This window comes from Zingiber officinale, chromosome 7B (genome assembly GCF_018446385.1).
Source record: "Zingiber officinale cultivar Zhangliang chromosome 7B, Zo_v1.1, whole genome shotgun sequence".
NCBI classification, from domain to species: domain Eukaryota; kingdom Viridiplantae; phylum Streptophyta; class Magnoliopsida; order Zingiberales; family Zingiberaceae; genus Zingiber; species Zingiber officinale.
In genome coordinates, this window is record NC_055999.1 from 98,154,251 (window position 1) to 98,178,360 (window position 24,110).

At 37.7% G+C, this 24,110-nt stretch overlaps 4 protein-coding genes across 6 annotated transcripts; 2 read left to right on the top strand and 2 right to left on the bottom strand.

Annotated features, from left to right (window-relative positions):
- The first annotated feature begins 321 nt into the window (after positions 1-321).
- On the top strand, positions 322-6,093 carry LOC122006451 (zinc finger CCCH domain-containing protein 33-like). 2 transcript variants are annotated; one of them, XM_042561956.1, is made up of 7 exons: positions 322-807; positions 1,019-1,185; positions 1,340-1,393; positions 2,561-2,677; positions 2,815-3,132; positions 5,111-5,380; positions 5,482-6,093. In XM_042561956.1, the coding sequence occupies exons 1-7, from the start codon at positions 720-722 to the stop codon at positions 5,803-5,805; spliced, it is 1,338 nt and encodes a 445-aa protein (XP_042417890.1). In that variant the 5' UTR covers positions 322-719; the 3' UTR covers positions 5,806-6,093. The 2 variants fall into 2 exon arrangements, with proteins under 2 accessions (XP_042417890.1, XP_042417893.1); XM_042561959.1 differs by having other exon boundaries at positions 5,132-5,380.
- Positions 6,094-6,169: 76 nt separating this feature from the next.
- On the bottom strand, positions 6,170-9,324 carry LOC122006452 (alpha/beta hydrolase domain-containing protein 17B-like). Its single transcript, XM_042561960.1, has 6 exons — positions 8,791-9,324; positions 8,025-8,061; positions 7,711-7,947; positions 7,580-7,627; positions 6,635-7,080; positions 6,170-6,536 (listed from the first exon to the last, which is right to left on the bottom strand). Exons 1-6 carry the CDS (start codon positions 9,093-9,095, stop codon positions 6,443-6,445), a joined length of 1,167 nt encoding a protein of 388 aa, XP_042417894.1. The 5' UTR covers positions 9,096-9,324; the 3' UTR covers positions 6,170-6,442.
- Positions 9,325-10,893: 1,569 nt separating this feature from the next.
- LOC122006453 (SEC14 cytosolic factor-like) lies at positions 10,894-17,013 on the bottom strand. Of its 2 annotated transcripts, none has more exons than XM_042561962.1 (11): positions 16,825-17,013; positions 16,670-16,698; positions 15,716-15,787; positions 15,586-15,639; positions 14,985-15,062; positions 14,769-14,822; positions 12,907-12,966; positions 12,734-12,829; positions 11,712-11,813; positions 11,525-11,605; positions 10,894-11,431 (listed from the first exon to the last, which is right to left on the bottom strand). In XM_042561962.1, the coding sequence occupies exons 1-11, from the start codon at positions 16,988-16,990 to the stop codon at positions 11,132-11,134; spliced, it is 1,092 nt and encodes a 363-aa protein (XP_042417896.1). In that variant the 5' UTR covers positions 16,991-17,013; the 3' UTR covers positions 10,894-11,131. The 2 variants fall into 2 exon arrangements, with proteins under 2 accessions (XP_042417896.1, XP_042417895.1); XM_042561961.1 differs by having other exon boundaries at positions 15,716-15,799.
- Positions 17,014-20,237: 3,224 nt separating this feature from the next.
- LOC122006455 (probable xyloglucan glycosyltransferase 5) lies at positions 20,238-23,400 on the top strand. The gene is made up of 5 exons (XM_042561963.1): positions 20,238-21,315; positions 21,377-21,685; positions 21,758-22,048; positions 22,129-22,242; positions 22,325-23,400. Exons 1-5 carry the CDS (start codon positions 20,587-20,589, stop codon positions 22,958-22,960), a joined length of 2,079 nt encoding a protein of 692 aa, XP_042417897.1. The 5' UTR covers positions 20,238-20,586; the 3' UTR covers positions 22,961-23,400.
- The last annotated feature ends 710 nt before the right edge of the window (positions 23,401-24,110 follow it).

Below are 24,110 nucleotides of genomic sequence, written 5' to 3' on the forward strand. Positions count from 1 at the left end.
CTCGAAATGTTTGTACTCAAATTTAATTGGCGATTAGTAAGGGATCCACATTTTGATTCAATAAGAAATCAAGTAGGCTTAGGTGTGATCGAGGAATGATCTAAAATCCGTCCTTGTAAAAATATTTTATGCTAAATAATAATAATAATAAAATAACTATGTAGATTTCCGTACAATGGATGGGAGTGAACAGAGCATTAGCATTAAATAATGAGGAATCAATGTCACGAGTACTAAACACTCCATTAATAGTATTTATATAAATATAAATATAAAAGTGAGATTAATTATAAAGGAATAAATGCTCCGACCTCCTCGCTTCTATCTCCACTCCCTCGCGTTTGCCACAGTTACGACGATAAAGAATGAACAAAATAAAATAAAAGGGCGAGAGCTGGGGAGGGGAGAGGGGGCGATCGCCCGATCGATCCGTTGAGATCCAACGCCTTATCGGAAATCCAAACTCGCCGTGTTCTCCGCTCCCGTTTTGGGGCGTGAATCGAAGCCGATTTGGCCGCGGTGAGTTCTCCCCGCGGATTTGGTTGCCAAGCTGTGCCTGTTTCCTGATGCCGGAGACCTGAATCGCTTTGCGAATCGCGCGGATCGAGGATCGGAGTTGCGGGGGCGGTCATCGGGTGTTGATTTAAGCTCAAATTGTGGGTTGGGTTGGATTTTGTTGGCGTTTTGTCGGTCGGAGTTTGATCTGCCGGTGGAGTTTTATGATACGATCGCGGCTTCCGATGATGCCCGATGTCAGGCACAATGCTGTTTCCAAGTCGTCTAATGCTTCGCCGGATAACCTTGAAGGTGGTTTCTGGTTTAGCGGATCCCCTTTTCTCGTTTTGTTTCCTAATTTCTGCAACTTAGGATTCTCATTTTTGTCATGTTGATTGTCTGTCTTTATTTGGGGAAGGAAACAAACTTAGGGTAAATAGGTAAAGCAGGCGCACCTTATTGGTGCCATACCGGGTGTATTACGAGAGAAGCGGCTAATTGAGTATTGTGCTTCTGATTGCAGAAGCTATGTGGCAATTAAACATCGAGGATGGCCATGAGGGTGTTGATGGCCAGCTGAGTTCTTATCCTGATCGCCCAGGCGAGCCTGACTGTCTATATTATCTGAGGACAGGTAACTGCGGATATGGAAGCAGCTGCAAGTATAATCATCCTACTCACAATTGGCATGTGAGAACTTTTTGCCTTTATCACCTTTGAACGTGATGTTTTTTCCCGTTGTTATATGGAAACTAGATTTACATACTTTTGGCCATCCAATTATTAAAAGAAATCAGATTACATTGGATCTTGTATCTAAGATTATGTTAATTGTTTTCTGCAGAACAATCAGTTTATCGCTGAACTCCCTCAGAGAGATGGCCAACCTGATTGTCAGGTGCATTTTCCAAAACCAAACAGCTAGTACATCTTATTATACAGTTTATGCATTTCCCCCTTTTTTTTGTTTGATGAAATAGTTCTTTGGTTTACTAGGAAACTTCCAGTAATGCCTGTTCACCACAACCCAATTCCTAATGGAGCTACAACCGAAAAAAGAAACCCCCATTGTAAATGCACAGCAGTAGATCTGTTATAAAATATATTCCTGATTTTTTTTTTTATCTAAGTAACAAACTTTATCAATACATCACTAGTGCAAATATAAGCGTGGATGAACAAGTACCAAAATGCTACATGAATGCAAGTCATTTTGAACTTGGATAAACCAAAAAAAATCAAATTGGACTTTGTTAATATTTATTTTATATTTTGTTTCCCTTTTTGTTTTTGTTTGTTTTCTCTCTATGTAAATGGAGAAGCATACTGAGGGTATCTGAAGCTGTTTTAGAAAATATGTTTGGCATTTTTTTTTGAGATGTTTGTTGAAATTGGAAAGGAAAAGTAAAATTGTTGAGTGTTAGAGTTAATACCTCTATCATTAGATATTTAGTCAATGAGTACTATGTACAAATGTCAGTGGAACGATTCCCTGTAAATCAATAGAATCTACTTGGTATTGAAGCAAGTTCACACATGTCAAGAATTTCTTCTTTAATCTAGTTAGACATAAGTGACATGTTTGATGCAACAGCAGAGCCTTGCCTCACCTCTTCTTCTTTGATTCTCTCTTGGCTCCCTTCACTCCCATTTGTCCCCTCTTATTCCGTTGTCATCATTTACATTGCTACTCTTGAAAAATCACTTTTTATGCCTCCTATTCTCCTCCCTCTCTGTCTATCTTGATTCTCACTAGTGCACCATAGGCTCTGCCCACCCAAAATAGATGAGCTATGATTCTTTAGTTTCTCTTATCTAATAGGACTTCAACACAAGTCAATTGTAACTTGTCATCTCTGATTCAAAAGCATGGTGGATTATAACCTAAAAACTAGAAAAGTTTGCTTTATTAGCATGTTTAGTACCAGTTGTTTTAAGCTAGAAACAAACTGGCATTGCTATTCTACTGAATTTAGTGAATTTTTTTCTCGGCAATGACTTCCTTGATGTGGGTCAGCACGTGAAATATGTGGTAGTCTCTAATTTATTTCAACTATTGTTGCAGTTCTTCCTGAAAACAGGAACTTGCAAGTATGGGACGTCCTGTAAATATCATCATCCACGGGACAAACATGATACCAAATTGGTTCAGATGAATGTTTTGGGATTACCTATCCGAAAGGTCTCTGAAGCTTCTTGGCCCCATTCTACAGTTCAATTTGTTAATTGTTCACAGATACAACACCTTCATTTGTGGTTATTTAAGGCAGTTCTCTATCTAGTAGCTAATTGTTCGAGATTCATTGATTTGATTTCCAGGATGAAAAGCCATGTGCCTATTACATGAGAACTGGATCTTGTAAATATGGAGTTGCCTGCAAGTTCAATCATCCTGATCCTCAACCAGTGACTGCTGGAGCGGCATTCCCTCTTACAGGATCTCCAGCCTATGGATATTCAAGTCCCATGGTGCCTACATCTGCCTCCCCTGTAATTGGTGGAATTTCACCATGGCCTTTATCAAGAGTTCCTTATATGTCTAGTCCACGAATGCAATCTCTCCCATCCTATGTACCTCTTGTTCTTCCACCCACTCCAGGAACAACAGCTGTGCAACAGGGTTGGAACACTTACATGGTTAGTAGCTACATACTTTAAAATTGACACGCAAACTCTTCAAGCCATCTAAAAATAGCTATTATTTCAAGATTACTAAAACTTCTTAATTCTACAAAGTGTATTTTTTCTGTCACATTATTTCTGTTTTGATGGTTTGATCTTATGATTGAAGTATTCATTTTACAAAGTTATTTTTTGTGGTTATATTCACATAAATTCTAATCACAAAATACAAATATCTTTTACTGCTATTGCTGAAGAATTTATTGAATTTAATTTTTAAAGAATCTTAGTATTGGATGCTTTAGTTTCTACATTCTGTCTTATGTGATTTATGCTCTTGCATATGCACTGCTCATTTTGTCATATGCACGACCTAGTGATGCACTTTGTATGCTTTTAAGACCATCCCTTGTAAAAAACAGTAATTTATTGTTAGACCAACTTTAGTTGTCATTTCAAGAAAATACCTTTTTATCATGTAAAATTTGCATAACTCATTTTGATAAGGTTTTTCTCAGCCTAGTCATAAATAAATTTCCAAGAATGCTTCTGTCTTGAAGAAGTTACTGGTGAACAAGAGCAATTTGCTGGAGTAAACTGGCGACTACATTCATAAATTTTATCTTCACTTCTTCAATCTTGCCCATCCATGATAGATGGTGGAAGCAAAGACACCAAAAGTAAAAAAATGTGACTCGCATTTGTTTGCCTTCCCAATCATAGGAAATTCACTTTACAAAAGCATACCCATTGCAACACCAATGAACAACCAAGAGAACTTACCTTGCTTCAAACTAAACCTTGAGAAAATTAGCTTGTGTGAAATTATTGACAAGAATAGAGAACACTTGCCATGTGTTGGCAATCCAAGCCTCATTGCACACGCAAGTAGGCAAGATGTTTTCTTCTATTGTTGCTAATTACTTTAAACTGTAGTTATCGAAAATAAGACAATCATCCACACATCCAGTTCTCTCAAAGCTGTCTTTTTTACATACATTGAGAAACAAGAGGACAGTCTAGGTGCCCAATGCTAACTTATAGTGGTGGTCATTTCAATTTGTTTGGCCATTTAATATGTTAGATCAGTGTGTTTGGAATTAAACAAACCAGCTAATTCAACTGTTTCCTTGGAACCAGAGGCCAACCCAGACAAGTTGAAAAAATTTCAGCATTTTTGTTGAACGGGATTTTTTAGTTCAAATTTGTTATTGAGAAAGCATATATTTCAAGTTGCTGTTGCTCAGCAGTTTTCCCTTTGTACTTGCTGATTGATGCATGATAATGATGGAAGGCTGTTGAGAAATTTTTTATTATTATACATTTTATATAGGAAAGTTTTTTATGTAGATATTAAATGCTAAAAATAACACATCCTTCTAAGTTGCAATATTTCTCTTCCAATTTGGTGTTTACATAGAGAAAAAAAAGGGACTTGATTAGAGAGTTGTGGCACATCTTCAGGATCTTAGTTTAATTTGGCAGTTCATATTGGCAAGACCAATGCCACATACAATGAACCTGACAGACTACATTAGAAGTACTATATGGTGGGGTATTATTAATTTAACTTTGTTTAAAAAGAATTCTCTAATGTGACTGGATAAAGTACATCAAACAGAATTTGTGCTCAGATGTTTGAACCTTTGAAGTTGTATAATGGCTAAACTTTGAACCATTTCCTATCATGTTAATTTGCTGCGATCATGATCCTTTACATCGTTTAGAGCTAATAAAATGCAAATAACTTCCCAGTTGCTGCCTAATTTTGGCTTTACACATTTGGATCTTGCTTTTTTGTCCATCATAATATACATGTTCCAGTGTACATCTAAGATTGCTTCATTGCCAGTTACTAGTTAGTCAAATTTCATACTCATATGTGGCAGTATAAGATTTTTTTTAATCTATTTTTAGTTTGTCTGCCCCTTTTCTGAAAGTAAATGCCCCATCCTTAATAACTTTTTGTCCATTCATTTTTTATCACTGTAAGCAAGCTATAAATGCATGCCAGGGCAGCATGAACCATATTTACCCTGCCAATATGGTTGCACCTAACCAGATATCCAACTCAAAGCATCAAGAACAGTCAGGCTCCAGCTTGCCACTATATTTACCCGAGAGGCCAGATCAACCAGAATGCCAATATTACATGAAAACTGGGAGCTGCAAATATGGAACCTTGTGCAAATACCATCACCCAAAGGAGAGTAGTCATGCAGCTATAACCACCATAGGACCACTTGGGCTTCCTCTAAGACCTGTAAATTTACTGTTCATTTTCCTCGTTTCTCATATGCTTTAATTGTCACCTGAATTACATGTTTGTTTACTTTCTCGTTTTCCTGTCGCTTATTCATACAGGATCGGCCAGTATGCACCTTTTATACAACATATGGAAGCTGCAAGTTTGGCACAAGTTGCAAATATGATCATCCACTCATTGGTTATTATGGTTATACTCTACCGTCTTTCTCATATACCGATCCCAGCATAGCATTTCCCCATGAAAAGAGTTCACAAATTGTATGGACAGCAGAAAAGCCCTCTCCCAAGTCATCAAAAACACCCAATCAGTTCACCAAATTTGAAACAATGAATGGACAGCACAATCTGGAAAATCATGAGCATGGAAATACTTCGGCCCACACACCATCAAACACTGAACCACCAGAAGATTCCCCATGATAAACAAATGTTTAAGACTAACCACTCATCCGCTTCCAGTCTGTCATTGTTCCAAGATGGAGATTTTGGATCTCTGCTCCATAGCACTATCTTTTATTGCCTGTCTTTGAGCTTGGTTGAGGCACGATCTTTGTGACGGATGAATGAGAGGCAGTGTTATAAATTAATGATTTTTGTTCCACAAATTTGTCAAAAACTAAACCTTTCTGTTGTACTATTTGAATTCTGTTTCCAGTTTCGACTGTAAAGCACGTCTCTCAGAATAAAGGTGATCAAATTTGGCTTGTCTCTCCGATGGGCCTTTGTATCTGGATCATTTTTTGATCTCTATCATTTTGTTACTCTGTTCTAGTGGTTTTTTTTGCTGGCAAAAATTCATGAAAAATATTTGACTTCTCTATGAATAGCCTTCTTTTTTCTGCAGATTATTTCGACTTTAGAAACTTCACAGAACAGAGAACATAGCTAAGTTTGAACCCCACAAGGTAAGCACTTCAAACATTGCTTATATTTTTATTCAATTGGATAACACAAGGGAAAACTTTCCTTCATGAGGACAGGTGACAAAACAACTAAGATGGACCCTTCTTCAAGGAAAGAAACAACATCATTGTGGAGAGGTTGATGCAACTGAGTACTAGCACTTGCCTTTGGGCTCCTCGATTTGAGACGCAGGGACATTGAAACAGTCAATATTGCACAAGCTAACCGACTTTATCATCCCTCCAAACCTGCCACCATTTCAAAAATAAATAAATAAATGATGATGAATGCCCATTTTCGATGAATATAAGTATGTCGACAAGAAAAGAGATGAGGTTTATCAAACCGATCAAAGCTCTTCCTTGGTTTTTCTTGCTGATCCACACTAATTCTTGCTTTTTCAGTGACTTCAAAGCTCTTTCTTAATTTCTTCTTCTTATCTGTGCTTACTCTCGTTTTATCTTGCCTATCGGTACTATTCCTACCCTTCTCTTTACGATCAGTACTTGCTCTCGGTTTTTCCCTCCCATCTGTGCTTGTTCTCTGGAGGACAAAGTGATCAGAACTTGTAGTAGGAGGACCCTGTAGAAGTGATCTCTCGATATGTGCAGTTTCAGCCGGAGGTATCTTTTCGATTGCCGATACGAACTTCTTAAGATGCCTTATGTATTCTGGGTACAATTCCAAATTACAGTGATCCCCTCCCTTGATCCATAGAGGTTCATATTTTTCTTTGCAAAGCTCCCAAAGGCGTTTTCCATGGGATGAATCCACAACGTCGTCAGCCATACCCTGCAAAAAGAAATTGAGAGGAAGGCCTGTGTTAAGCAAGAAAGAGATACACATAATAGATTTGGATGGTTTAGAATTCATTTACAAGATACATCTTTAGGCAGAATGTAGATGTAGTACCACATCAACTGCATTCAACAGAAAATCTAGAGGAAGGAATTTGGTTCTTGAATCAGTTCAGAAAGTAGCAGGACCAAATATAGAATGAAACGATTCTTTATTGGTAGTGTACACAGAAGGAACTTCGGTAAAGTGATCAAGACAGAAATTTTCATGACAATTATGATGACAAACAATTGAGTGAAGTTATTTTATCTAGCAACAGTTCTATACCAGGAGTTTCAACAGTCTGTGCAGATCCAAAAAGGCATAAAGAATATGTTCAGTCAGTTTCAGAACAAAGATTATCGTCATAATATGCAGTTTTCGATAAATGTCTTATCTATAGCTTGTTTAAAAATCATGCAGAGTACTCTGAAAAGTCTACTTGACTACTCACATGTATAACCAACACTGGACATTGAACTGAAGGAATTTTATCAATGTTCTGCACAACATCAGCATATCATCATGTCAGTTAATATCAGAAGGAAATTTGAAAGGAAGAATTAACAGCAAAGAAACGAGAACCTTATATATATCGAACCAGTAAGTATGCTTCACAGAATACATGACCCGCAAACCAGACAAAATCGGGCTGTGGAGCACAACGGCTCGCAAGTTCGGTAAATGAGTAGCCAATTCCAGCGTAGGTCCGCTACCGACTGATTGGCCATAAAGAATAATATTCTCCGTATGAGCTCCATATGTCGTTTCAAGACACCGATAAGCAGCTTCTATATCTGCATAAGTATTTTGCTCACTCGGCTGCAAACACAGAGACAAGTAAATTGTGCTATAATATCTTTCAAAGATGGCCAAGAAAGCATTAGCTATTCTCCTACCTTTCCAGAAGATTGCCCATACCCTGAATAATCATACCTGAAGAGAAATATTCCACATAATAAATAGATTGATACCAATCTCATATATGAATATCAACACCAAAGCACAAGTTTGTCATAGATAAGCAGCAATCACACTCTTTTTCTTTTGATGACAATATTAATATTCAGTGTTTCCTGTGAATATGAGGATTATGGCAAATGCCCATATATGAATACTAACTACTGGATCCAATGAACATATCTTAATCAACATTCTCTAACACATCTCTTCATTCTCTAGGTTGTTGCATTGAATGTTTGCCCATTAATTACATTGCAAAAACCTTGTCCAGTGAAATTGGAGCCTGATATAATTACAGGATTTCTTTGTCAGCTCAAAATAGTCTTAGTTGCTATATCATTCGCTGTATGCAAAATTCTATCACTTTCAATATGAATGGTTCCAGATCAGTGATTTGAAGATTGTTTGTTTGTTAGTTTCTCCAACTGTTGAGAAGTTTAGGCCATTTATTAATCCGTATATGAAATTAAGTGCTACAGTAGATTCTACAGGAAAGTGAAGAGCAGACACAGAATTTACGTAAACCTCGCAATGAAGAAAGGACAAGTATGTTATAGCCACAGAATTCGAAAATTGAAATCAAAGAGATTTGTCAATCAAACATTTCTGCTGCGGAATTCGAGATCAATTTCATTATTCCGGATGGAAATCCCGGCGAAAGAGAAAAAGGCCAAGAATCAAGGCAGAGGCGAGTTCGCTCACCCCATGAGATTGACGCAGAGATGTTTGCTGAGCTCGCAGAAGAGTTCGTACAACTGCCCGAGGTCGGCGGCGTTGCCGTGGGAGTAGAGCACGGTGAGACTCGCGGCGGGGTTCTTCACGTACATGGCGACGATCTCCGTGTTCCGCCGCGTCCGCAGACGCCGGACCTCCACGTTCTCGCGCGGCGGCACCCCCGTCATCTCCACCCGCCCCGCCGCCTCGTCGGCGACCACCACGCCATACGAGGGCGGGCACGGAGGGAAGAATGCGAACTTAGCCGCCAACGACGACGTGACCCCGCCCATCTCCAGACCCCGGAGGGCAGCAAAGGTCCGACCTTCCCACTCCTCGCCTCACCAATACCTCTCGGATCGGCGCTTTCGACAGAAAATGGATTCGAAAAAAGAGATTTTGAGCGCAGTCGCGGACGAGAGCGAAGGCTGCGGGATTGGAATGGAGGGAAAGATCCCGCCTGGTTTACAGATTCGGGCGAGCTCGATCAAGGAAGGAAGAAGGAGCGCAAGGGGCGACGGACCGATGGACGCATTTATTTATATTTAAATTGGATAAAAAAAATAGGGGGAGTGAATTTTTTTTAAAAAAAAATAAGAAAGGAAAGAAAAAGAAGAAAATATGCTTCATTAATAATTAAACCATTAAGGTATAAACCCCTAAATATCTTTATTTTATTTTGAAAATGCTCCTCTATTAATGTCGTGTTGGCGGGATAGATTGACACGTGCGCTCGGGTACAAATCATCTTTTGTTACATGAATAATTACTCTAATATATTTTAGGGTTAAATCTAAAATATCTTATAAAAATAATTATAGTCTAAAAATATGTTTTTCTAAAATATAAAAATTAAATATTTAAAATACTAATATTTTTATGATAAATAATCTTGCCAACTCGTATTATCATAATAGTTAATTTTCCAGCTATCAGTTGTTTTCGTCTTAATTAATTTGATTTAACAAATTTCTTTTTCTTAAAAACAACAATTCCCAGTTCAATAAGATTTTTTTTATTTAAGCTATTCAACTTTTTTTCCTTTCAAAATAGTAAAAAAAACTCCCTATATATAATAATAATTAATCTTATTATTTTACTTAGTAAAAATAATATAGTAATAGTGTTAATGATTGAGGTGTATATTAATACTATTTTTTTTCTTCTTATTTTGTAGTTCTATAAATCTTGATTTAATTTATTAAGAAATAATAGCAAGCTGTAGCCACTTTTTTTAAAAAATTTTTTTTAAAGAAATAATCAAAAAAATATATTGTAAACTTAGTTTCCATATGTTTGAGTTATTGTAAGTTTGTAACCAGCACAATTGTGTTGTCTTTCCTTGGATAAAAAACAAGAAAATGTTGTCTTTTCATGGAAAAAGATTTTGAGTGATTTCCTGATATTTAAATGGTAATTTGTTTATTAAGGAAATTTTTTTGTATTTTATCCTTTTGTATGCAGTATCTTCAGAAATATCTTAATTGATTCTTTTAAAAAAAAAACTATGTTATATATGTGACAAGTACATACTTTTGATTTCTTAATCAATATAAAAATATAACAAGTTTTTTATTTTTTTTTCACATGACAATATTTGTCATATTTACTAAATCCTTTGATGAATAAGCACGCCATGCCAATAATTTTTACCAATTAAAATATTCAAATTGTCTTAAATTTTACATCTTTTAATAATTTTTTTTTAAAACAAATTATGAAGTTGTCAAATCAATATAGCTGAGAGGTAGTATTTATCAAAATGTGATATTCAATATGTTAAGTTGGAATATGACAGATGTATCAAAATAAATAAATGAATAAAATTATGTGATGGATTTATTAAAAATAAAAATTATCCTTCCCTATCATTATTCAAATTCTTATATAATTATTACCTCTTGGAAGAATAAAAAATCATAGCTTTTTTCCCCACTAATTAATATAGTTGGTATTTAAATGTGGTGGGTGTTACCTTAATAGATCATGAGGTCGATTTCCAAATCTAATCCCATACAAAGAATCATTATGATAAATCTTCCGTGATGTACCTTCCTTCTAGTTCGCAGGTGAGGACTGAGGATTATCAACTTTCACTGCAATAAAAACCTAGCATTTTTTTTATATTAATAGAAGTTGTGGAAAATTCCAATATATTTGACAACCACCGTATCTTATGATAGTCGATAAATCCTGCAATGAGAGATTGCATGGATTTGTTATCATAATTCTAAACATTCACAATGTGAAGCACCTTTGATCACTGGAAGTTGATCTAAACCAGATACAAGACCTGGCACATCTTCAATCAGATCCTCAAACAGTTTCCTCAAGGAATGGCACGTTCATGCCTCATGATCTGAATGCTACTAAGCGAGCAGGCGAGCCCGGCCTGATCCCCAATTTTTACCTTGACTAGCTTCGTCCGGTCGGTGTCAGCTCCCGGTGTGTCAGCACGGGAGGATCTGTGTTTCAGGAGTTCTGCACGTTCCAGGCCTAGAGCTTGTTGCTTCATGTAGTTGTAGAGTTCTTGGTGGAAGGAATGGTCCAAGGAGTAGCAGGCATGAGATGCAGCCGTCTTGTAACATTCTTGCAGACAGAAATGGGGAAGAGAATTGTAGTCCATTACCTACAGATCAGATTTCAAAAACTGTCATTGAAGGAGAAAATGTCTCTAACTTAAATTCTTGGCACATTATGAAGAAACTTAACTGATTCTTACCTTCAACAATTCATCTCTGCCACAGCCTTGGAGTACTTGTACCTTCCTTCTTGTCCTTTCTTGTAAGAGTGGCTTCACCACCTGAAAAACAAAAGCAGTGAATGAACAGATTCACTTTATTGCTTAAAAAATTTGTCCTGCTAATAAGAAATGTCTCAAGGAGAATAAACTTTCTCTACAGTACTACCTTCCAACAAGCTGAGAAAACGTACGGGGCATTAACTACATAATAAGTTTGCGTCTTCTCGGGATAATTTAGATCATCAATAGTAGCTATGAGGGTCAGTAACTGCATAAATACACAAAACAAAACAATTTTTTAGATACAGCATAGGAATCAATAATATATAAAAAAAAGGTAAAAATATGCTTCGATAAAGGATAAGGGAACAAGTTCAAACAATGCGAACAATACTACTGGCCCAGCACTGAACAATTTAGAAAATAAAAGCAAATTAGTGTGACTGATGCCTACAAGTGGCATTCACAGACGAAACTGATGGTACATCCACTCATCAGTTATCTCTAAATTAGTATATCAAAAAGAAGTTTTGACATTTTTCTTTGTTCGCCTCATTTGGAACAAAATGGGATCACTTTTCCTGTGCAGAATAAAACTTTTTGGATAAAAAGATCTACCTACCTACCTACCTACGAAAAAACTTTAAAAACTAAAAATTTCAAAGCCTAGTTTATTTGCACATATCGAGAGAAACAAGATGTGGGTTAGTCGAGGCAATCTATAGACTTATTGGACTTAAATGAGTGAACTACTAATCCGTGTTTAAATACTTTCTCAACTTGGTGGGTTGTCATAATTAGTATAGCAAAGTTTCTAGGCCAAGGCATAATGAGGTACTTGGAAGAGTTGCCTTTGAGGCACTGCCAACTTACTCTATAAGTTGTAAATCAACCATTTTTACTTCTCAAGAAAATAGCACCGATATGTAATCTTTACTTGAATAAAAATCACTTGCACGTAATTACCAATACATTAGCTCATGTTTAGATCACAACTTCCTTAAGTTCTATTAACTAATTCCAATTGCATATCAAATAAAAGTAAAATTCAAACTGTCAGTAGAACAAGGCAAAACCCTTTAATCAGCAGGCAAAGTTTGGGAGCTTCAATATGGGATTTCAATTTTATATTCATATAATACGCCAATGTTTTTGTTTTGTTTTCCATTAAGGCCATTGGAATTGTACCTTTATGTGGCCTAATGCCGAAAGCTTCAGTCCAGTCGTGTCAAGAACCTTGATGCATGTCCCAATATAACGGTGGTATTTCTTGGTTGCAGCAGGCTACAAGAAGAAGACTAATATAAATTGAAAAAAGAACTGCACCAACTTCCAACTTTCATTTGAGATTGGCTACTCACCAATATTACTCGATCACGGTACTCATTTATTTGAATATGTGACTGCACATAATAATTTACCTAAAAAGAAAAAAATATAAATTAATAGTCACCACGGAGTTATCATACGTTATAGATTTTATCATACGCCATGCCATTAACACGGTCCACAGTAAAAGCAGAAAAACTTTCTTGTCTTTAAAAACACATAGTTACTGCAAATAAGTGTTGATGGGGTTTCATGTTCTGAACATTGGTTGATGTATTTTAGTAGTATGAAGACTCATTGACTTGTCAGTTGTCATACGAGGATTGGCTTTGAAGCCCATTTCCATTCAAAGGTTTAACTAACATTGTGGATTGGCAATTACCAATTTTGTTGGATATGACAATGATATTAATAAATTGTTCTTCCTATATTTTTCACATTTGTTTCTGTTTCTACTTCATTTTAATTGTGCTTTGATAAGATATGCTTATTTGTCCACTGAATAATGACCATTGTAAGAATAATTCAATCAGGCACCAAGTTTCTTAGTGTAAAGCTGTTTGAATGTGGCCTAATTGGCAAACTGCCTGTCTTCTTAAAATTTGAAAATGCTTAAGGTGATGTTTGGTTCTTTCTTAGGAATCGGAATGGTAATGAGAATGATAGTATTGTGGAATAGGAATGAGTATGACTATGAATATCACTCTTAAAAATAATATTTGGTTAGTTGAATATTTTTTATCGGAATGAACCAAGATTTCCTTTTTTACCCTTAGAGAAAAATAAGAGAAAAAATTAGATGGGAGAGAAAGTTGAATGTGAGAGAAAAAGATAGAGAACGCGTGATGAGAAAAAATGAGGAGAGAGAAATTATGATGAGAGAAAATGAGGAGAGATAAAGTATGATTCGAGAGATTAAGGAGAGAGAAAGTGTGACGGGAGAGAATGAAAAAGGGAAAGTGTGATAAGACAATGTGATGGGAGAGATTGAGGAGAAAAAAAGTATGATGAGAGATAAAGAGTGAGGAGAGAGAAAGTGTGATGAGAGAAAATGTGGAGAGAGAGTGTGATGGAAGAGATTGAAAAGAGAGAAGGTATGATGAGAGATAAAGCATGATGAGAGAGAATAGTGAGAGAGAAAGTGTGATAAGAGAAAATGAGGAAAGAGAGAGTAATGAGAGAGATTGAGGAGAGAGAAAGGATGAGGAGAGAAAAAGTGTGATAAGAGAGAAAGTGTGATCGGAGAGAATGAAGAGAGAGAAAGTGTGATGAAAGAAAAGGAGAAGAGAGAGTGTGTGATGGGAGAGAATGAGTGATGAGAGAGAAAAGGTAGAGAAAGTGCGGTGAGAGAGAAAATGAGGAGAGAGAAAGTATGATTAGATAGAACAAGGAGAGAGAAAGTGATATGAAAGGAAAATTGAACAAATATTAAGGGTATTTTTTTGTCCAAAATAATTTAGATGATATCCAAATTTTTGGATATGATGAAATCTAAAGAAGGAGGTGAGTTTCATTAATACCTAAATTTTTGGGTTTCATTCCAAAATCTTCATATAAGGATGAGTATGGGTATAGATATAATAATGGGGATGAGTACGGAGGATATGAAATCCTACCCAAATCCTACCCATTGCCATCTTTATTTGGGAATGAATCCAATTCCCTATTTCCATACCCGTGTACCAAACGCCACTTAAGCATATGTGATAATTATCAAAAAATAAATAAAATGTAAATTTCTAAACTTAAAGAATCTACAAAGATGAACAGGTCAACCTAATCAGCCACGTTGAATTATTTTGAATTTGAATTTCTCAGACATCCCAAGACACTACTATATTTAAGTCGGCAAAGAAATATGTGTATACAAAAAAACAATCTGGATGAATCTTACAGATGCTTTATCAAAAGAGCTGAGTCCGGCACCTATTGCAAAAACAGGAAGGCCCTGGAATTGAATGAGTAAAATAAGTCTCATGCAAAAGAACAGAAACGTCTGAGTTCAAACCAAGTTAAATTAAGAGATAACATGATTAAAGAGCACTTGATACAGAATAATATATTGATACTGATAGACAATGTGTGACCTTGAGAAACAAACATATAATACCTCCTTTGAGTATCCGGACAATCCTACAAGTTGTGAGTCGCGAACTCCCCTATACAATTCTGAGGGAATTATAGGTTTCTACACTTGCAACAAGATTAGATCAGAACATAACATAGTCAGATAAATAGATTGATCAATATATAGAATTAAAGTCTCAATGACATTATTAGCTTCATATTATTATTTCTTATATATAACTATTACGATCAGAAACAATAGACAGGCATTTCTGGCACTATTTCAACATTTTGTCTTATAAAATCAAAGATGAATTAGAATGCAGCATAATTGATTCTCATTGGCTTTTCGACATTAACTTTTCCTAGTAGTATATTAAGTTCACTCAATTCAGAAATTCTCTTGTGAACAATTGCGTGTCAAAGCTTTAGCAAGTGAAGCAGAACTGTAAGTAAACAATTGGTTGAAACAAATACTTCAACAAATGACAGACAAAATAGATGTGCAAGTAAAAATGGTAAAAACAGAACAAAAAATTCTTATGCATATACTATATGTTATACACATAAATGATGGGCTAATATCAGTGCGAACGACGCAATTCAAACAAAAGAGAGAGAGAGAGAGAGTACAAGGTACTCACTGTTAGAATGTCATCTATGCGATTTTCAGTTCTCCAGTTTAAGCAATCTACAAGCTGTGGCAGAAAGATCATAATTATTAGCATGGACTAAAAGAAAAGAGAAGCAACGATTTTGGGTATATAGAGACACCATCTTATGTGCTTTGGCAACATTCCATTCTCTAGCATTAAGAAAGCGCACCAATGTTGCTGTTGGATAGCCCTGATGCATATTCTGAAAAATGAATAAAGAAGACATAAGCCATAATTTATATAATAAAACCATGGTAAGCTTTGATGAAATCAACAAAAGAGCTGTCTTTTAACAGATCATTTCAGAAATCTCAGCTTGGAATTATATTGGTTGGTCAATTATGGTACTAAAACTCTTGAACACTCAAAAGGGGAAAACAATGTTCAAGTACGTATATATTTATCAACCACAGCATCTGTAGCAAGTGGATAGGATGATCATTCTGTTGCTAGAGAAATGAAGCCATATGCATAAAAGTTAAAAAATAAAAATAAAAAACAAAAATTCTACCACTGACTATATATAAATCTTTGACTATTTATTTTACTGTATCGATAGAATATATACCTGCCCAACCCCTAGTAAGAAAGTGAAAAAGTGGCAGAAAAGTCACAGAAATTTGATTTAATTTTAAAGATCCGGTAATGCACAAATTGATATCAGAATTCTATTGCCTTTGTGAATATGTACGTTATGATTAACCAAGCTTAGACTAAATTTGGTGATGAGGAAAAGGATACAATGTCGAAGCACAAGATCTGGTACTCTGTGTATGAGAACTCTGACTAGAAACACTCTCATATATTACTCAAAAAGCACACAGAAGAATTTCTGACAAGTGCTATAGTCAGAACTAGAAGCACATTTTCTTCCTCTAGTTTTAAATTCAGGGGATCCGTAACATCCATCTTAAGATATACCTCCTACCATGAAACACAAATACCTACCACTATAGAAAATTCAAAACTTACTTTATGCTACGGGACTACTGCCAACAAGAAAACCATTTAGATGAACACACATCAATAAAGCATTCTGGAAAAACAGTTCCAAAAATCCAAGTTTCAATACCTGAAATGTACGCTTCAGGGTTTCATCCGCTACAAGAATCGAGCCAAATATGCGAGATTCATCATCGAAAAAGGGTCAATTCCAAATTCCAGAAACCAGGTAGTTAATCAAATCAAACTAGTCGAGAAACAAGCAAAATGCGAGGCAAGAGGGACCTTGGTCCAAGAGAACGGAGAGCTGCTTGACGGCGTCCTGGGAGGCGACAGCCATTCTTCCGGGCGCCGCCGATCCGGAGGCGAATCCTGAGGTTAGCGAAGAAATTGTGGTTGGAAATGAGGACGATCGATGCAACTCGACCAGGAGAAGAGAAGCCGGAGGCATAACCCGATCGACTATCTACCCCTAGCTCCGACTGCTTGCTTATATAGAAGAAGAGAGCGGAAAAATATGCTGAAATATGAAAAAAAAATACTTTATTAAAAAAAAAATAAATTATAACTGTTACAGAGTAAAATAAAATTATTAAATTTATTACATATATTTTTAAATTTTATTTAAAATGATTCCAAACTTATGACATAGTGTTAGGGAAAAAAAAATAATTTAGATGTGAGCGTGTCAAACAAATAGAGGGAGAGAGAGAATGTGAATTAGTTCAGTTTAATTGGCAAGAATTTTAAAAGTTATTCTTAAGATTTTTAAAAGTGATTGTGAATTAATATTCGATCGACTTAATCATAATATGACGCCATCAAGAAGACTACTGAGGCTTAGGATTCTTGTTTATTAGCATGTGTTTCTTTCTAGACAGAAGGCATCTTATCTCACCTTCTTCCTCAAATATTATGCTGATGAAAGAATTAATTAATCAAATCATTCTTATTGCTACAAGAAAGAAAGAAAGAAAGAAAGAAAGACTATTAATCAATCATTCAAAATACGTTGCATGCTCGGTCCTTTTCAACCTACACAGAGAAGAGATGTTTTTGTACGACACTAAACCTTGAACACCTTTCCTCGAGATAAATATAAGGAATCAATAATATCACCAAACAATTAATCGATATCGATCGATCGATAGTCCTAAACCTTAATTTTATACAAAACATATACATACACTAATTGACACATAGATATATGCCCTGGTGGAATAAGCAGGCTGGCCACATGGCTACAGCCTACAGACCTACAAACAAACAAACACCAGTTTCAATTTCGTAATCTGCATTTGATTCTGATCAGCCTCATCTCAAATATATTAATTCCACCACAAGGCAAATGGCATCCGAAGAGATCAATGATACCTTCTTGAACTTCAAAGAAACCTTCAATTCTTTTGTAGTTTTCCTCTCCCTTTCTGTCAAGTTGATAGCATTGCATATATAGGTCTATAATTTTATGCTTAACCACTCAGTGCTTGATGGATTTGTTCCTCGACGCATGAAAAAAGGGATTTATAAAACGATGTAGAGATCTCTTTTGTTTCTGTTGATTGAGACAACATTTGCTTCGACAACTCTTTCTGAAAGACAAAATGCCTTTTTTCTTCTAATTAATCACATCCAGCTTGCCATAGGAAATAGGAATCAAGAAAAAGGGGAAAAAAAAAAACTTGAGGAGAAATTGAATTGATTCTGCTGTTCTAGTTTTGACTGCCTATGCAAAGATTGAATCCTTGGCTCCTTTTCACAGTGTGCATGTCTCACTGTCTATTACATGGGAATCTTGAACACAGTAAAGGCTACTGGATCACCAAGAAACAGAAGACAAATGTCGGCCTACTCCTGCTGATCGATCGATGCGCGTGGCTCCATACCGATCGAGAAGCATAGCTCACTGTCTAGCCACACCACATCAACTCAACGTTGCTTGGGTCGAGTAGGGACCAGGCTGCCATAATTGTGTCCCAGGTCTATCGAATTACAGTACAGCCAAATTACTTATTGAGATCTACTGAGTGATAAGGTTTTCGAGATCTATATCCAATTGCATCAGTAGTTGTTTTAGGGATAATATATATCCATCCTTCTCCAGCATGACTTGTCTGCTAACTTCCAGACCGAGCCATCTTCCTCGCTTCATCTGCCTGTTTGGAGCACCGAAAGCTCGATCCTAACCTACAAACATTAGCTAAGCCTCTTGTTCATATGTTTTCGATATACCCCTCAATCTAAAGGGCAAGCAAGCATAGGGAAAGTGTGTGCATTGCACATTGCAAGATCTCTAGGTCAACAGGAAAAGCTAGAATCATAAATGAAGGTCCTTCGTTTAGTCTCAGCAAATAAATTATGAAGTAAATGGTTAAAATCTACCATATGCATGTGCATCTTGATCATATGCTAATCATCTTGTTTAAGCCAGAGACAGTTGATAATAATTAAACGATTTTGTTTTTGTATCTCACATGGCATGATGGCATCCCTATAGGATCTAATTAATGGAGATCAAACTGGGAGCCCACCAATTAATTTAATGTTTTTGGTCAAAGTATATATTAAGGTTTGATTTTTTGGGGTTGATTAACTTGGTGATTAGGGCATGGTGGAATTTTGATTAATTAATTGATTTTGGTACCTTATTATTATGTAGTTACTGCAAGTGTAAGAAACTGATTAACTATAAATTTGTTTAAAAATTGAGAGATTAAGAGTTGTTAATTAATTTTCAAGATCAAGATAAATATTAAACACAAAAAGAATGAGGGGGGAATTGTGTTTGGGAGTGTGCAATTAGTGTCGGTGCTAACAACATATATCATAATCCCCACATCAATTATACACTACACATGGCCCAAGAATTTATGGAATTCATAATTTTTTAAAAAATAATAATTAAATGGAAAATAATTAATAATTTGAGATTACAGATAATGACGATAGAGATATGTTTGGATGGTAATTAAACTATAGATGGCCAATGTAAATACTCTAAATTAAGTTAAATGTTTAAATTTGAGGGGACTTGATAAGAAAATTATTTATAAGTTACAGGTTTTTTCTAATTAATGTAGTTTGATATTTTTAATTATTAACAAGTTAGCATTAAAAAAAATATATTTATATTTTTTAGAAATAATTGTTTTTTATTCTCAAAAATAAAATTCTCCATAATAATCGATAACGTGAAAAAAGTACAAATGCTCATGCAAACTTCTCGTCAAACATGCCACGTCATCGCCATCTGAATCATTCTCCACGTGACGTCGAACACTGTCGGTGGCGATCCGCACTCGCTGACTTCGCTGTCGCCTCATCGCAGCCGTCCATCATAGATCTGCTCCGAAGTTAAAAAAAAAACAGCCGCCGACCAATCAAGTCGGCCCACGTCAGCACGCCGAGAATCTAGTTGGAGTGCCTCAAGATTACGCAGCGCAGATAGATCACGATAAAGGGCATCGGGATTGATTTGCAATCACTCCTCACTCATGTTTCTGCCTCCGCTGCTCCCTTGCTGCCAAGGCATCGCACAAACCCTAGAATATAATCATATATTTTAAAAATAAATTTCTCCCATTGCTTGTGTTCGATGCTTTCTACAATAGTTTAATCTAAACTAAAACGAATCATGAATGATTCTGATTCTTTTCTTGCCAAAATAAAAAGATTTTTTTTTTTTTTGCCTAAAATCAATGTTTAGTGGCGGTGGTAATTAAATTTAAGAGTTAGTTCATCCGGAGGGAGAAGGAGCTTTAGATTTCTGTTCATTCTTTAGGATTATTATTATTATTTTTTTTACTTTGACTTCAGATGAAACAGAGGTGGATTTGATTAGTATAGAACTATTATATAGTGGTCACATGGTCTGGAGCTTTAGATTACAGATAGATACCTTCCCCTGCAATGCTGTCTAGTTGAGCAGTGGAGGTCAGGCGGAGGAGGCTCAAGATCTCGGGCTCCAGCAAGAGAAATCGAAGTTGGATGCTGCTGATCGGAAAAAGATAGCATTTTGGGATCCTTTTGAGGTTTTCAAGAGCAGAAATGGCGCCAAGCCTGGATCTCGGGGACTGGTGGGCGAAGGAGATTCCCGGCGGCGGCACGCCGGTGGTGGTGACGATGCAGAACCCGAACTACTCCGTCCTCGAGATCGACAGCCCCGGCAGCGACGGCGGCGGCGGCGGCGGCGGCACCTTCATGGACAAGGGCGGCCGCGGGAAGAACGCGAAGCAGTTCACGTGGGTGCTGCTCCTCAAGGCCCACCGCGCGGTGGGCTGCGTCGCCTGGCTGGCGGCCGGCCTATGGGCCCTGCTGGGCGCCGTCCGGAGGAGGCTACTCCTCCGGCAAAGTCCGTCCGACGACAAGGGCCGTCTCCTCTTCCGCTTTCTCAGGGCCTTCCTGCTCCTCTCCCTCGCCATGCTCGCCTTCGAGATGGTTGCCTACCTGAAGGGATGGCACTTCAAGAACCCTAATTTTCGCGTTCCCGAAGCCGCGGACATCCGCGGGTGGATGTACATTGCCTACGCCTCCTGGCTCTCCTTCCGGGCAGACTACATTGCCTACCCCATCCAGAGCTTGTCCTGCTTCTGCATTTTCCTCTTCGTCGTCCAGTCGGTCGACCGACTAGTCCTCTGCCTCGGCTGCTTATACATCAAGTGGAAGAAGATCAAACCCACCATCGACGGCGATCCATTCAAACCGGATGACGTAGAGGGATCAAGCTCCGACTACCCCATGGTGCTCGTCCAGATTCCAATGTGCAACGAAAGAGAGGTAACCATTGATGTTTACTCGGATCCCTCAGTTTCATAGTTTGATCTGTTAAGTTTTGCAGGTGTACGAGCAATCTATTTCCGCCGTCTGCCAGATCGATTGGCCAAGAGACCGTCTGCTGATTCAAGTTCTTGACGACTCTGACGACGAGTTGGTGAAGCTCCTGATTGCGGCAGAGGTCTCCAAGTGGAGCCAACGGGGAGTGAACATCATCTATCGGCATCGATCGATCAGGACAGGCTACAAAGCTGGGAATCTGAAGTCGGCCATGAGCTGTGACTATGTCAAAGACTACGAGTTTGTTGCAATATTTGATGCTGATTTCACACCAAACCCTGATTTCCTCAAGAAGACAGTTCCACATTTTAAGGTATGTATGATCTTCTAAGATAGATGAACAAGCGCATGGTCGAACTGAATTGTGAATCTTTAATTGGGTCAGGGAAATCCCGAAGTCGGGCTAGTTCAGGCTCGGTGGAGCTTCGTGAACAAGGATGAGAACCTGCTAACTCGGCTCCAAAACATCAACCTGTGCTTTCACTTTGAGGTCGAGCAGCAGGTGAATGGCAACTTCTTGAACTTCTTTGGTTTCAATGGGACTGCTGGTGTGTGGAGAATCCAAGCCTTGGAGGAATCAGGAGGGTGGCTTGAGCGGACGACGGTCGAAGATATGGACATTGCCGTGCGTGCTCACCTCGACGGCTGGAAGTTCATCTTCCTCAACGACGTCAAGGTAGTTCATCAATTGATTGATTGCTTCTTCGCGTAGCACCGAAAGGCCTTTTATGTTTGTGATTGATACATTTTACACAGGTGTTGTGTGAAGTGCCCGAATCTTATGAAGTCTACCGGAAACAACAGCACCGATGGCACTCCGGCCCGATGCAATTATTCCGTCTGTGCCTTCCTGCCATCATAAAATCCAAGGTTTGCAATTCTAGGCCTAACTCAATGAAAGATTTGTTGCCACATGGATTAAGTTTATCGTAGAATTGTAACCAATTTGCAGATATCGATATGGAAGAAGGCTAACTTGATCCTTCTTTTCTTCCTCTTGAGAAAGCTCATCCTCCCATTTTATTCCTTCACATTGTTCTGCATAATTCTTCCACTGTCAATGTTTGTGCCTGAGGCTGAGTTACCAATTTGGGTAATCTGTTATATCCCTGTGATCATGTCCTTCCTAAACATTCTTCCGGCCCCGAGATCGATCCCTTTCCTCGTACCTTACCTTCTCTTCGAGAACACGATGTCAGTGACCAAGTTCAATGCCATGGTGGCTGGGTTATTCCAACTCGGAAGTTCGTACGAGTGGATTGTCACAAAGAAGGCAGGGCGGTCATCGGAATCGGATCTTTTGGCGGCGGCCGAACGAGATGCAAAGCCTATGCAGCAGCTCCTTAGAGGTGTTTCAGACAGTGAGCTCATTGAACTGACCAAGTTGAAGAAACAAGAGGAGGCTCCCGCTGTGAAAAGGAAGGAGAACAAAATTTACAAGAAAGAATTAGCGCTTGCTCTTCTACTCCTCACCGCCGCAATCCGAAGTCTCCTCTCGGCACAGGGCATTCACTTCTACTTTCTGTTGTTTCAAGGAGTGTCATTTCTCCTCGTCGGTCTGGATCTCATCGGAGAGCAGATGAGCTGATCTAAAAAAAGAAACACACAAGGAGGTGCTGAATCAACACAGTTATTTATCGAGCTATCATTCTCGTATATAAACTACAATTTGTGGATGGCTAGTGAAAGAGAACAATGGCAGTTTCTATTTGATCAACAAGTATATAAACTTCATATGCATCTCTAGATCTACTTAGGAATTTTCTTTCATCCCTTATTTTTGCTATCTACTTTGCACACATTCTGGCAAATGAAGTGCTGTTTGCAGCACAAGGACTCTGGACTTGGTCTCTCTATCTAATTCCATGTACAAGATCTCGAGGACAAGAAGTTGTCCATCTGTATTTATAGTGAGAGGGTTGAGAACTGGTGTTCTACATTGGATTATACTTGGATCGTGTTACAAGTATCTGTATATCATTATTGATTGAGTTGAAAACTGAATGAAATAATTGTTGGTGCGTGCAATGCTTGCTTTTATGGCTTCGATCTGTTCACCACTGTGGCAGTTTGTTCATTTAACCTCCCCTGACATTTACTGAACACTTTGTTTCATTTCTACGTGAACATCTGAGAAAGGTGCCGGTGACAGAGAACCAACATCCTCTACCTAACCACTGTCATGGTATCCTTCTATCATTAATCTGTTGTGGATTGCTATTTCCTGATAATCAGTGGAGCTATGAAAAAAAACATCATTTCATTAATGCTGTAATAGTCATAGGGCCTGGTTGAACAGATCGATCTGAACCAAAGAAAGCTGGAGCAAGTTGACGAAAATGGCTTCTAAAGAATCATTCAGAACTAGAAAGGAGAAAAAAAATTTCAAGAAGATCGATGACTTTGCTATAGATAGTTCAAGCAGTAAGCAATTGATTTAGCTATTGAATGCGAGAAGGTGAGAAAAGACTGTGAGAGGGATTGTGCAATAGATGCGCCATGGCTGATGAGGATGATGGTTGGCCCTACAAGCACATGCATTTTCTTGGTGTGGCCATGAATGATCCCGTGTTTTTGTCTGGTAATGAAAAGGGAAAGCACTTTGCCATGATTCTTCAGTATTCGGATTTGGTTTCTGATTCTTGTCATATGGAAACCGTGACCGTGTCCCTTTCTTTCTACAGAGCTTTGATTGGAGATTTTTGGTTGTCTCGCTTGGAAAGCGCCTGGGAATTAGT